We start from the raw sequence: 14,298 nt of genomic DNA on the forward strand, positions 1-14,298 counted from the left end.
TCTGAAATGTCACATCAAAACTGCTTTTATCTCCCAAGTTTGAGTAATTCTTTATTCTTGATAAAAAGGAAATTTCCTTATGGAGTTCTTTTTTTGCATTAAAAAAAACTTCATGTATGAAAATCTGATCATTTAAAATTAAATTAGGAATGCTTACTTGTATTTTTAAAGGATTAATTAGTTCCTTTAAATAGTGAGCACCCTAAAATATATTTAAAATGTGACTTCACTTTTTACATGCCTTTTTAGGCATAGACGTGTTTGAATAGTCAGACAGACTTTTGGTTTATTCAACAGTTTCATAAAGTTGTTATGATTTTATTGACATAACAAATAAATCAGTCTTTTTAAGGAAAATTTCAATTGAAAAGAAATATTTAGTTAGCTAATCAGTGGTCTAGTCCTGAATCTGAAAGGCAGGGGTCCAAGTTTGGATTCTGACTCAATATCTTGCCCACCTGTATGATTTGATCTCCAAGAAATCAGCTATGTTTCTTATTTTATGACAAGTCACCTTGTGACTATGATCCTATAATTAGTGCTTTATAAATGCTGTTTGTTTTCTCCTAGAATCCAAATCCCATGATTGTAGTTGATTCTGAAGATTTAGGGTCTATGAACACATACAAAAATTAGGAATCTGCAGGGTGGCTAGGTGGCGCAGTGGATAGAGCACCAGCCCTGGAGTTAGGAGTACCTGAGCTCAAATCCGGCCTCAGACACTTAATAATTACCTAGATATGTGGCCTTGGGCAAGCCACTTAACCCCATTTGCCTTGCAAAAACCTAAAAAAAAAAAAAAAAAAATAGGAATCTGCAATGAGAATTTTCTTAAAAGGCAATATATATGTTAAGAATTGGTACCTTTTTAAATAACAAAGAATTATAAAAGTGAATGAATGAAAAGTTTTAGTTTGAATTACAACAGAAAAACAATAAATGGTTAAGCCAGAACAAGTATTTAGAAATAAAGCTTAATTATGTATGTACTGTGAAAGAAAGCATGTCAGTGTAGACAAAGGATAGTAATATAACATGAATTCCAGTGATAATAAAATCAAAAGAAAAGGAGAGCAAAGGAAAGGATGTAGGTGCAGTAATGACTAAAATAAGAAATATTAATGACTTTTAAAACCTAACCCCCCCAAAAAAGAAAAGAGTATTTTATTACATAAAAAATAGTTTGTTTTCCTTTGGGGGATAATAAAAATAATAAAGAATAAAAACAGTAAATGTAAGTCCAGTGGCAGTTAAAAGTAGATCATCATTTTTCTAAATTCAAATATGACTAGTTGGGACAGTAAACTACTTTACTTGACATCAACCATAAAACAGTGTCCTTGCTTTTATATGCAGGTTAAATTGAGACAGTATAATTGACTTCAAAACTTGTCCTTGAGACTGTGTTCTAGTGTTTTAGTCATCTTTCTAAGTATTTAATTACAATGAAGCTAAAACCTATTTTGTTTCATGCACAGTAACTGAAAACTTCTTGAGTTTGTAAAAGTGTATCAGAGGTATTGAAATATGCAAAATTATTTCTGCCAATATTGATTCAACTGAATTAGCATAACATTTTCTGTTCTGCCTAAGTGGAGAATTGTGTGTTGTGAAAGAGAATACAATCGCAAAGTGCTACTTCTTATAGCTGGGGGTGGGGGGGAAATCTCTGAAATCTAAATTTTTCATTATTAATGAGAATTCAAAAATTTACATTTTACCATATTTTGAATTACATTGTAATTCTTATTTCTTTGTCAGGGTACCTCAGATTATCCAGCATTAGTCATCAGTGTTCATATTCTAGAAAAAAGTATTCTCTGCTTTTAGCTTTTGACAGTTCTGAACTTTTACCATATTGAAAATTAGTACGTTTGTATTTGAGCGAAGTATTAACATAAGTTTCATCTTACTGAAGAAAATTCTTGATTGTCCTTTACACAGAGACATTACATGAGATCTTACTGTTCATTAAATTGAATATTGTGGAATTTGATAATATAAAATAAGTATCTTCATTGTTTCAGGGATCTTTTTCCTAAATACTCTTATTTTATTTTCATATCTTTTCCTTTATTCCTCATATTTAAATCTTAGGAAATAGTACTTCTCTATTGATGGAAGAAGATAACACCTTATGTAACATATTTCTTGATTCAGCATTTGATAATCTATAAATAAACTTTATTCAACTTTTAGGTGTTCATTACCTATGCAGCTAGGGAAAAAAAACTATAAACCTTGCTGGCATCCCGAGCCATTTTATTTATTTATTTTCCTGGGTCATTTTAAATAGTATTTGAATGCTTTCTAGAGAGATATTGAATGACCCTACCTCAGTAATCCAATGTAGTCTAGACTAAGGACATTAAGAATTTTTAAATTTTCATACATACAACCACCTCAGAATTGTAGGAGGTATTTGATTCTAATGGACGTTGGCAAATAACCAAGAAAGTAAGCAGTCCTAGTTTTCATCATTGTTCAGTAGAGCTAAAGCATAATATTGTCATGGAGACAAAAAAGAGATATAACCTCAGGAAATTTAGGTATCATCAGAATAATATTGTTGTCTTTGCAAGATTTACTGAGTATGGATTATAAAGAAAATATTGTTGTTTATGAATAAAACAGATTCATTTGTTAGATTTTTAAAAGTGATAAAAGGCATTTTTCATTATTAATCTTGACAGAATTTCTTTACTGAATATAAAGTTCTATTACAAAACATGGATTTATATATTATATATTTTCATTAGAAATGGAATTTTTTTGCTTGAATAAAAACCAAAAAGAAAAATGAAGCCTTTACCCTGAGACACACTTAAAACTCTCAGTAGGCAATTTTTTTACTTATGAAATTAATGCTGCTTAAATCTGTTTCAAGAAAATTAATATCAGGTCAAGATAGGTATATAGATATAGATAGCAACTTGATAATATGATTTTGAAATATACCTTGCATTTTCCCCTTGATTCAGCTGATATTTCATTTCAGAATAAATCTATCTTGAAGGATGTTTTTTAAAATAGGTTACTTTTACTTTTACATGAAAATCAGATTACTTTAGGTATAGTGCATTGCTTATGGTCCTGGTCTCTTCCTTATAAGATGAAATTTACATTCATTTTATATAAGCAAAGCTTTTATTTTGCTTTGCATTGAGTACATTTGAAAGTTATTTTCTTTATAATTTCCCTTCTATTTGCATTTTTATGTAATCCACCAACTCAGATTACTAACTCTTAATATCAGGGGTTTTTAACCTGGAGTTCATAAGACCTTCCCCATACTGCTTCCCCCCAAGAATACATTTCAAGAGTCCATGAACCTGCATGGGGGAAAAAAAATACATCTTTATTTTCTCTCATCTCTAACTGAATTTTGTCATTGGGGAAACAAATTAAAAGTTAATCTCTACTCTTAGGGAGCTCATATTCTAATTGGAGGAGATAAAATATAAAAGAAAATTCAACTGTAGGGCAAATGGTAAGGCCTGGTAGTTCTCCATCTCAGCAGATGAAATAGAGTTGTTGGTTGATTTTTTTTTTAATCTCCTTCAAACCCTGTGAGGTGTCACAAGGCCAGGTAGAAAGGAATGAGGCGAGGCAGCTAGGTGGCACAGTGGATAGAGCACCAGCCCTAGAGTCCAGGAGTACCTGAGTTCAAATCCGGCCTCAGACACTTAATTAATTACCTAGCTGTGTGCCCTTGGGCAAGCCACTTAACCCCATTGCCTTGCAAAAACTAAAAAAAGAAAAGAAAGGAGTGAAGCACCTCATGTGGTGGTGACTCTTTTCTAACACAAAGCAGTCCTAAATGGACACTTTTATAGGAACAAAACAAATTGTAAAAAGAATTTTTGCACTCCCTACTATCTTTACTCTAGGTCTCATCTTGATAATATTCCATTTAATTTAAAAAATTTTAATGGTTTTTATTTGCTCATTTTCATTTTTAAAGAATATCAAAACTGGTAGAAAATGTCACTTGAGGCTTACATTTTCTTTTTTAAAGTTTTTATTTCAAAGTTATCTTGAACCTGACAATCAGCAACAAACATGAGTAAAGGAGAGGGTCATATATTAAACTACAAAATTTCTATTATGTACAGCTTTTTTTTTTTTTTTAGGTTTTTGCAAGGCAAACGGGATTAAGTGGCTTGGCCAAGGCCACACAGCTAGGTAATTATTAAGTGTCTGAGACCGGATTTGAACCCAAGTACTCCTGACTCCAGGGTTTGGTGCTTTATCCACTACACCACCTAGCCTCCCCTATGTACGGCTTTGATACCAGTTTCAAAGCTGTTCCATTTGGCTTTCTTTTTTTGAACCTTCAGTTCTCTGCTTTTTAAAAAAAAATTTTATATATATATATATATATATTTCAATGCGCTTCATTTTCTTTCTTTCGGCATAATTACTTCTGGTCCCTTTTCCCCAGTTAAAAAAAATACCTTGTAACAAAGATGCATAACCAAACAAAATAAATCAATTATTTAACTATACACATATGTATGGAGACAGTGTATATGTCTTCTTCTTGAGTCTCCCACATCTCCAACAGGCAGTGTATTGAGTCACATTTTCAAGACAATATATAGAGAAAACAAAATGTTCAGAATATAGAAACAGGTGGTAAAAAAAGGAAAAGCTTTTATGCTCTAACAGTAGGAAATAGAACTGGACTTCAGGGACATGTGCACATGTTACTTTATCTTTTTAACAGAGCTCCACTTCAGAAGCTGTTTTAATGACATATTAAGAATCTTTTCCACTACCTCTTAGTAAATAAACCTAAGGCAAAAAGCATAAGATATAGAGCATTATTACTGAAACTTGCTCCAGATTAAATTAGGTTTTCTGAATCTCTTTTCTCCTATTATTTATTGGAGAGGGGGGGAAATGATGATGTCCTACACCCCCCTTCCCCTGAAAGGAATAGTGTTCATCATAATGAAAAGCAAGGGGAAAGAAAAGTGTGGGATGTCACAGTATGGGGAGTAAAGTTGGATAACTTTATTGGATAGCAATATTAGAATTATAATAAAAATATCCAATATTTTAACAGAGCACGTGATTTTTTTTCTTCCTAGCTTTGATTTCTAACCAAAAATATTTTGACTACTTACAGATCAAAGGCCCGTTGCCAAAACACCAAAATCTCAAGACACAGAGGAAGATGAGGGAGCCCAATGGAATTGTACTGCCTGTACCTTTTTGAATCATCCAGCCTTAATCCGTTGTGAACAGTGTGAGATGCCAAGGCATTTCTGAGCCAAAAGGCCCAATATCTTCTCGAAAAAAAAAAACATAACAGATTTTCATGGAACTATTCTGTCATTGGGGAAAAAATGTTTCATTGATACATAGGATTTTGCAAAACTGAAGGTATGACAAGATGGTGTTTTGCTTGTGTTAAATGGCAGCCCACAGAGAATTAATACCTCAGTGTTGTGTAGCAGGCAGTTGAAATTCATCACATGAAAGGTAATCTACTGAAAGACTTGGTTGCCAGCTGCCTAAACCATGGACAGTATTACCAATATCCCATTAAGGGTAACTCTTGTGTTCAATACTTGGGTGTTCCTAAAACAACTTTTCTCCCTTTGTCACTACTGAATTTTGACAGGGGAAAGGAATAGAATGGTAGCTTTTTGTTTTTTAAGCTTTCAGTGAAACACTACATAGATGGAAAAAAATTAAAAAGGAACAAGATTTAACTATTTAAACTGTTTGCTGCCACTTAGTGCCAATGAATAGGGGAAGAACTTGACAATTCTGTGGTACTCTTGGCTTTTTTTTGTCTTCCCTGAAAACATCTCTACTCTGTGAAGTTAGCATCAGTCCAGTCACGTCTAAAAATGAGAAGGGAAACAGTGTGTGTTGTCTATAAAGGACAAATGGTGAAATACCCTTGCTTTTCTTACTGTACATAGCTCTAGAACCTGCTTTAAGTGACTTCTTTTCTTTATTATTTTCTCGTATTTCTATCTGTATAGTGTAATAGTCTTTTGTTAACTTTCTTTTTCCCCTTTTAGTGATTAAGCACGATCATGTCCTTTTTTTAAAAAAGCTTTATCTGAGAGAAGCAATGCCTTAAAATAAAAAAAAAGAGCATTAATGAAGTGAAACTATGCACAAAATAATTTTACTCATTCTGTGCCTTGCCCTTGCAAATGCTGTACTGTGAAGACCTGCAGATGCAGCATGGTAAATATGCAGGAAAATATGAGAAGATTTATGCATTAAATTCACTTTGTACAGTGAATTTTATGGTGGGTGACTCAACAGTGTTTTGTCCTTCACAAGGCAACTTAAAACAACAGATTATCTTCAACCTACCAAGAGAGCAACGGGAATAAGCTTGCTTCATCTGCCTGGGGTGTTGCAGAACTTTCAAGAGATATTTATTGAGGAAGTACATACAATATCAAACCAGCAACTGCATCACACAACCCCATTTTTTTTAAAGAACTTTAAATACTTTACTGTTTAGGCAATCAGTTTCTAAACCTGACTTGGTGGCAGTGTCACATATATTTATAAAATGAGGCTAGCCATATTTAGGAAAACAGAAGAAAAAGCTGGAAAAGGAAAAACCAACAAGCAGACTTGAACACTGAAGCAAACCTCAAGCATCTCTTTATTTTGATTATTTTTTTTAAATAAGGAAAACTACTCAAATGATCAGGAATGTATGTAATTGAATGAAATCAAGCAAAAGGAATGACAGTATGCATTTATAAAGGACATCATGAAAGGAATTCTGTAGCAGCACTTAGGATGAGGCTAAAGAAAGTAAAAAAAAATGTAGCAAAAGGCATGAGACAAAGTAGACTATCATCCACAGTATACATTTGCAAGTGGACATTTTAAAATGGAGCAGGATTATTACATGCAATCTAAATAAATGCAAAAGCCTTGAGTTTGAGGATTTTGCATTTTGTAGATGGGAAGAAGTTTGACAATCCCAAGTAATTAGGCAGAAGAACCAAAGCACTTGCATTTGATGCATTTTGTTTTTAAAATGAGGCCTTGTTTTTTCAGCTTCATCTGCAATTCTATGTGAAGATTGATAAATCAGTTTTTACCTGTTTTATTAATAAAACCTAATTTGGATATCTTGAGTTGATGGTTTTGTGATTTAGATGGGCAAACTGTCTTTGTAACAGATAAGTTATTTATAAAAATTAAAAAACGTTATATTCTAATGTTGAATTTTGTGACTTGTTTTTAACTTTGTAGAAGAGTGGGTAAGCTCCAGTGGAACATAAATAAGCCATTTGAACCAGGAAAAGAAATTGAAATGCACAAATTCCATTTTGTGGTGTTAGACTAGTTCTCTTAAATTATTTTTCATCAGACCACTTGCCCAGTTTTCTCCACAACAGGTTAAAAAGAAGGTTGTAAAACTACTTGTTGTTTATCTTTCAAATGAACCAGGAAATTGAATAATAAGTCTCTTTTTTCATGATTTGTGGAGGAAGTCTTAATACATACAACTTTTCTTTGTATTTCTCCCCCATTTTAGAGGCTCACCCCTGTGATGAAAATAAGTGAAAAATGAGGCATGGCAAGAGGAGCCCTAAGTGAGCTCACATCCTGATTTGGGTAGTCCTTGTTCCTGCCTCTCTATGACCTTAGAAAAGTGACTTTGTGCCTCTGGACTTTGATTTTCTAAGCTGCAAAAGGAAAAATTAAAATATATGATCCACTTCTAAATCTTAAGGTCCTATAAATGGTTTCAGGTCACTTAAATTTCAGTAGAAATACATTTAAGTTTAGACTTTCAAAAATCGCAAGTCCCTTTTTTTGAGAAGAAAAACAAAATAAGCATTTCTCTAAGATGGTGTTAAAAGAAAGGCACATTATTAAATAGAATTGGAATTGACACTAGGTTAACCTGTCCTAAAATGCAATAAGAAGAAAATCCTGCCATGAAGGAGGGTGATACCAGCACATGTTGATGGTCTTTGGACTACATGCAAATTATTGAATTAAAGTGGAATGTAATAGTGTAAATCTAAGATGGAAAGATTAGAGCCTTTTTTGTTTCTCATCACTAATTATTCTTTGGTTCTGGCATTTCTTTGCATTTAAAAATGTATTGCTAAGCAGTTGTTGTAAATGGTTTAAACTTCTCAGGGAAATATATATGTCTATGAGATTTGTCAGCTTTGATCTCCTCTATCAACGGCCAGCACATATTACCAAGATGCTTTTCATATTGCATGTTTCTATGTCAATATTATGGGTTTTCCAATTTGGGGAGAATTGATTATACATTTCTTTAGAAATTCCACTGCTTTTTCTTAAATGAATGACCAATCCGGGCTACATCCTACTCTTTGCTTATTTTAATAATGGGAGGTAGGAATTTAGCAGTTTCACAAAGTACATCGACCAAAAGGGAACTTATTTTAGCCATTAGTTTTAACCTGGTTTTTTTTTTTTAACCAATGCTACACTAAAAAAATGGAAAAATTGACTTGAGTTCTTCAATTTTTCCCATTCCTGTTACACAGCAGCAGAAAGACTAACAAGCAATGAAACAGCTAAAAGTAAAATAGAGAACCTATTCTTCCCTTGGTTAAAGTGGAGTTGACTGCATTGTCTCAATTGTATTAAACCAATAATTTGTTTAAGAGGCAATAGCCAGAAGAATGGCAGCTGTATGTGAACTTGGTCAGTATTCATGATCTCTTGTATTTCTGCTATTCTAGACAACTTGAATTCTGTGTCTAATCATCTTAATATTTTTAATCATCTCTTCATATATCAAATGGAATCAGAACATTTTTATTTAAAAAAATAAAATTACATTATTAATATCCATTTTACTTGAAGATTAAATGGCTCAAGACTACCTATTAAGTCAAGTTACTTATACATGCGTAAATGTAATTGAGCAAGCTGGAGAAAATAAAATGCCTCTCCTAAGGGAGGACAGTTTAGTAGTTTTGTATTTGTTAAATTGTATTTTTTTACCTGTGTGATATCTTTAGGAATCTAAGATTAAAGGACAAATTTTAATAGTTAAAATTTGTATTAAAATGTCAAGTAATATGTCTTTTTAGTATATTTATTAAGGGATTAACCTACATTTCTGACTTCTAGTCAATTAGACTAATGGTTACATAGAAGAATGAATTGCTATATGTAACTATTGAGGAAATCATGAGACCAGTAACTTCCCTTAAATCTGCTACTTTTAAAGATTACAAATGTATGAAAATAAACTTTAAAGGCAGCTTAGTCTACTGGGTAGACATAATACTGGACTCTGGGAGCCAGAAAAGTTGGAACATTATTGAGGTTTCATCATTAATTTACTAGGTAACCATAGGAAAGTTATCTAATCTTTTTTTCTCTGTAGGCTTCAAATCCCTGTCTTATAAAATAGAACTGAGTATACTAGCAACCTACCCACCTCACAGAGATGTGGAAATGAGTGAGATTTCTAAAGTTCTCAAAGTTCCCCAGAAGAAAAGCATTATTTTCAAATAGTAGATTCATAGTTGCATCTATCAATTATGTGTGGGGTTTTGCCATTTTGTGAAATTTTAAGAATTTTAAGTTCTTTTATCAACAGTACTAATTATGAAGGTAAGTTTTATGCCATTTATCTCTGGAGTTAATCTATGGGGTATCTCTTCAGTGCATCGGATTTGCAATTTCTGTAATTGAGTCCTTTCCTTCACTTAACTCCAAAGTTAGTTGCTAATGGAAAAAATTATAAAGTTATTGAAAGTTAACATGAAGGATGAAAGTGTTTTTATATTTTTGTTAAATGTCCAGCTATCTAAATAATGTATTTTTATGGTGAAGCATAACAGGCAAATTACCTTCTACAGGAAAATAAATACTTTCTTCAAAGGAATTGCTTCAGTGTTTGTCAGCTCTACATATTTGTCTCATACTTAAAACTGACCCAGCAAATACACTTCAGTCTGCTGACCTTCTAGTCCCACCTTCTTATATACACTTTCATTTTCTTCCTGCAGAGGACATTGTTTTCCCCGTCATCTCTTCCACAAAACTAGTACAGCATTCAGTTCAAAAAGGTTTTGCACATCTCTACATGGTTCAGTCAGCAAACAGACTTCACCTGAGAAATTATTTCTGGAGATACAAACCTCTTAATCTTTCTGAGCCACCATTTCATATCTTCCTACCTCCTTGCTAAATCATGTGCAGTATTCTGAACTAGAAAACTATTACCTTTTAGAGAAAATCTTGACTACCCACACAGGTTTCTTTAAGCATTGGAATCTTAAATTCCCTGATTCTCCCCAACAAAATTAGCCTATACAGCCATGTGTTAGAAAGGATTTTGGTGGCCATCTAGACCAACTTATATCTGAAAAGGATTCCCACTATCATATACAACAGCATGTCATTTGGCCTCTGCTTAAAGCTCTCCAGTGAGAGAGAACTCACTTCATTTTGAGACAACCCAATCTCTTTTTTGATAGCTCAGGATGTTTTTCCTGGCTTCAAACCAAAATTTACTTCTTTATAACTCTTACCTTTTCCTCCTAGAATCAACTCTCTGCAGCTGATCAGAACAACTTTAACCCTTCAATTACTCAAAAACAGTTTTATCATTGTCTGAGTAGGCATGGATCTAAAGCACAAAGTCAAATTTTTTTTCACTGCCATCTTACATTTCTAATTCATATTAACCTGGCAGTTCACTAAAATGCCCAGGTCTTATTCAGAGAAATTGTTATCTAACCATAAATCCCCATCTAGTACTTGTAGATTTTTTTTTAGGTTTTTTGCAAGGCAAATGGGGTTAAAGTGGCTTGCCCAAGGCCACACAGCTAGGTAATTATTAAGTGTCTGAGACCGGATTTGAACCCAGGTACTCCTGACTCCAGGGCCGGTGCTTTATCCACTGCACCACCTAGCTGCCCCCTAAAGTATAAAGAGTTTTTTAAAAATCCAATTGTATGAATTGAAGTTTCATCCTCTTTGATTCGAGGTGTTCAGCATTCCAGGAAGCCTGCAACATTTCAATCACCAGCCTCACTTGATTAAATGATTAAAATGTAATTAACAAAATAAAAATAAAGCAAAAAAAATCACAAAATAAACATTAACTCAATATGATTTAGTGGCCACTGTTTGATTTTGACACCACTGTCTTAAGGTTCAACACAAAGCTACATATAGATTAAGATAGTTGCATCTTCTGACTCAACTACAATGGTACTTGTCCTCGGTTTTCTATCATCTGCAAATTCTTGTATAATTCATCTAAACTTTATCCAAGTCACTAAGTGAAAATCTGAAATAGCACAAGATGAGGTGCAGATCCTTGAAGAATTTAATAATTTGTTAAGCCAAGTTGATCTTGAACACTAATTATTTCTTCTAACCTTTCAATTCCAATTATTCCCTACTCTGTATCTTTGCCCTTTTTAGACGACAGTATGAACTATTTTATTAAGTGCTTTTTAAAAACTATCTAATTCTACTTCTCAATCAGGTTAGTAATAATGGCCAAAAGAGAGAAATAAGGTTACTCAAGCATGTTGTATTTCTAATGAAGTTGTACTAGCTATTTGTAGTCAGTAGGTTCCTTTTCTAGCCATCGCTAATCATTCTAGAATTTTTCCAAGTTAAAATTATGCTCATTGACCTATAAATCTCAGGCTGTTCTCTTCCCCCCTTTAAAAAAAATGTGAACATTTACCCTATTTCAGTCTGGTGACAATTTTCATTTTCAGTGGTCTTAGATAATGACTCATGAACTTTCCATTCTTTCTGCACATGAGGATATAATTCATCAAGGACAAATTCAGATTAGATCTCTCATTTCTAATACCCTTTGATGGTTAAAATTATCATTAGGACAAATAGAGGAATCACTGGCTGCTCTTTTAGCATAAAGCTTCATATCTGGAGAACTTAAGTCTCTATTATCTCAAAGGCAATGTGGTTAAAGGATAGAGTTGGCCTCAAAGCTGGGAAGTTCTGGCTCTTTTCCACATACTGGATGTGTTATACCAAATAAGTGACTTAATCTCAGTACTCTAGGCCATTCTTTAAGACTACAAATTGTACAATGTAAAGACTGGCAAATTGCCTTCCATGGAGGGTGGGGGGAGGGAAGCAAGATTAGGGGGGAAATTGTAAAACTCAAAATAAATAAAATCTTTAAAAGGAAAAAAAAGACCACAAGTTGCAGAGCAAGTGGTTTCTCAACTGAAAATTCCCAGGATCAGTGAGATCACAGGTCCAGTACCACATAATCCTAGTACTGCTATCTTATTCTGCCATGCGCAATGGTGAACTTTTATTAAATGCTTCATCAAATTCTGATCACTGGGTCAAAAATGACAGAAATCACTTCCATTTATTCATCCTTTGGTTTTTACCCACCAGTCTCCCTCCTCCCTCTGCAGTCTGATTCCTGAATTTCTCACTAGTATTCTTTTTTTTTTCAATCCTGTTCTCACTTTAACCTTTTACATTTCTTCTGAATAAGGGTCATAATCCAGTTAAGACTTTCAACCCAGCAGTTCTTCATGTGATCAGTTTGCCTCCTTGTATTAGGATCTGGTTCTTCCTTGTGGTCTAAGCTTTGATTTTATTATAGATAATTGAAGTAATAGGTTTTGCTGTTGGTTCCTTTCTTGGACTTTTTTTAGTCCTATGAATTTCATCAGTTGCTATTCATTTTCATTGTATGAAAATATGTACATTGTATGTATCTGAACCTAAACAGAGCTTTATCCTTTCCCATTTATTTTTTATTTTAAAAGCCTCTTTTATTAGATTTCTAATATGACAAATGATACCAACCTTTGCACACTGCACTCTTGGCTGAGAGTCTAGCATTCCTAGAAATCTAAATTCTATCCTTAAGACATCTTAAGCATTTTAGGAATCTATGAAATTTCTCCCTCTCAATTGTGACCGAGTCTCAATTGCCTAATCCAGTGATCTGATCAGTCTTCACAGTCCTTGACTTTTTTTAACTTCATAAAAATCATTTCTTAGAGATAGTAGGGACCTTAGAAGTCACTGAGTCCCATCTCCCACTTTTACAGAGGAAGAAGTAGGCTCAAGATAGGTAATGGAATTTGTCCAGAGTCAGAACTAGTTAGTTTTGAATTCAGATTTTCTTGATTCTTATCTGCTTGGCCATCCAGTTGCTTCATCTGACACTTGTTTGTCACCTCTTTCTTGCCTCTCCTGTCTATCTTGAAATTCCACTGTCTTGATTCGCCAGTCTTATCACTATAATCTGTCCTCAGTTCTTCCTCCCAATTCTTAACATTCAGGCAGGATCCTTTACCCCCCACTCTTTGTGTACCCTCAACAGATTTCAAATAATCCTGTGGCTTCAGCTGTCATCTGTCCATGAAAGATTTCTAAGAAGTTTACAGCCTGTACCTTATTCTTCAACTTGAGACTCATATTTTGAACTGCTTCCTGGGTATCTTCAATTTATCATAGGTTTGTCCAATATTATTCTGTGTTAGATCTGACCCTTTTCCCAGCATGTCACCTAATCAAAGTTCCCACCACTTCTTCCCACCTAGTTACTAATTGATTTCCCTGCCTTTATTCTCCTACCAGTCGCATGTCTAGGGGCAGTTAGGTGGTGCAGTGGACAGAGCATTGGCCTTGGGTTCAGGAGGATGTTAGTTTGAATCCAACCTCAATATACTTGTCACTTAATTGTGTGAACTTGAACAATTTGTGTAATCCTGACCACTTCACGTCTAGGACCATTTCCAGTCATCCTGTTTTATAGCTAGCCATTGGACTGAAATGAATGGAGGAGAAAGTGAGACTTGGTGACCTAGCACAACACCCCCCCCCACTCAAATCCAATTCACATGCTTATCATAGCATCGCCTCCCTGAAATTGTGGACTTCTTCAAAAATGAAGAATAGACTATTATTATGATCCAATATATCCATTAGATTCATCTTCCTTTAAAAAAATTCTCCCTTCCCTCCATCCCTCTCTCCTGACATCTTTTCAGTTCTATACTTTGTCCCTTGTAATCCAGAAGACCTAAATTCAATCCTGCCCTAAATAGTATGTGTCACTTTGGTTCACTGAAATCTCCCTGTACCTCAGTTTCCCCATTTGTAAGGTATGGGAATGGATTTGACAACCTCTTTTAGCCCCCTTCCAACTCAAGTCTTTTATCCTAGGATTCAAAATAAATGATGGGTGATCTAACCTATATTTTTTTTTCAGTAGAGAAGTGTTCCTCATTATGATGTCAGGCTTGACACTTTGTAAAGTGAGTTATTCAAGTTCTTATG

General features: G+C 33.9%; 1 protein-coding gene across 2 annotated transcripts in view; it reads left to right on the forward strand.

The window, feature by feature from the left end:
* TAB2 (TGF-beta activated kinase 1 (MAP3K7) binding protein 2) overlaps positions 1 to 7,122 on the forward strand; it is a 104,320-nt gene extending 97,198 nt beyond the window's left edge. For both annotated transcript variants that reach the window (XM_074187799.1, XM_074187798.1), the window contains one exon: positions 5,135 to 7,122. In XM_074187799.1, the coding sequence (XP_074043900.1) occupies positions 5,135 to 5,277 (143 nt within the window). In that variant the 3' untranslated portion in view covers positions 5,278 to 7,122. The remainder of the gene's footprint in view (positions 1 to 5,134) is intronic.
* The last annotated feature ends 7,176 nt before the right edge of the window (positions 7,123 to 14,298 follow it).

Source organism: Macrotis lagotis, chromosome 5 (assembly GCF_037893015.1).
Source record: "Macrotis lagotis isolate mMagLag1 chromosome 5, bilby.v1.9.chrom.fasta, whole genome shotgun sequence".
NCBI lineage: Eukaryota > Metazoa > Chordata > Mammalia > Peramelemorphia > Peramelidae > Macrotis > Macrotis lagotis.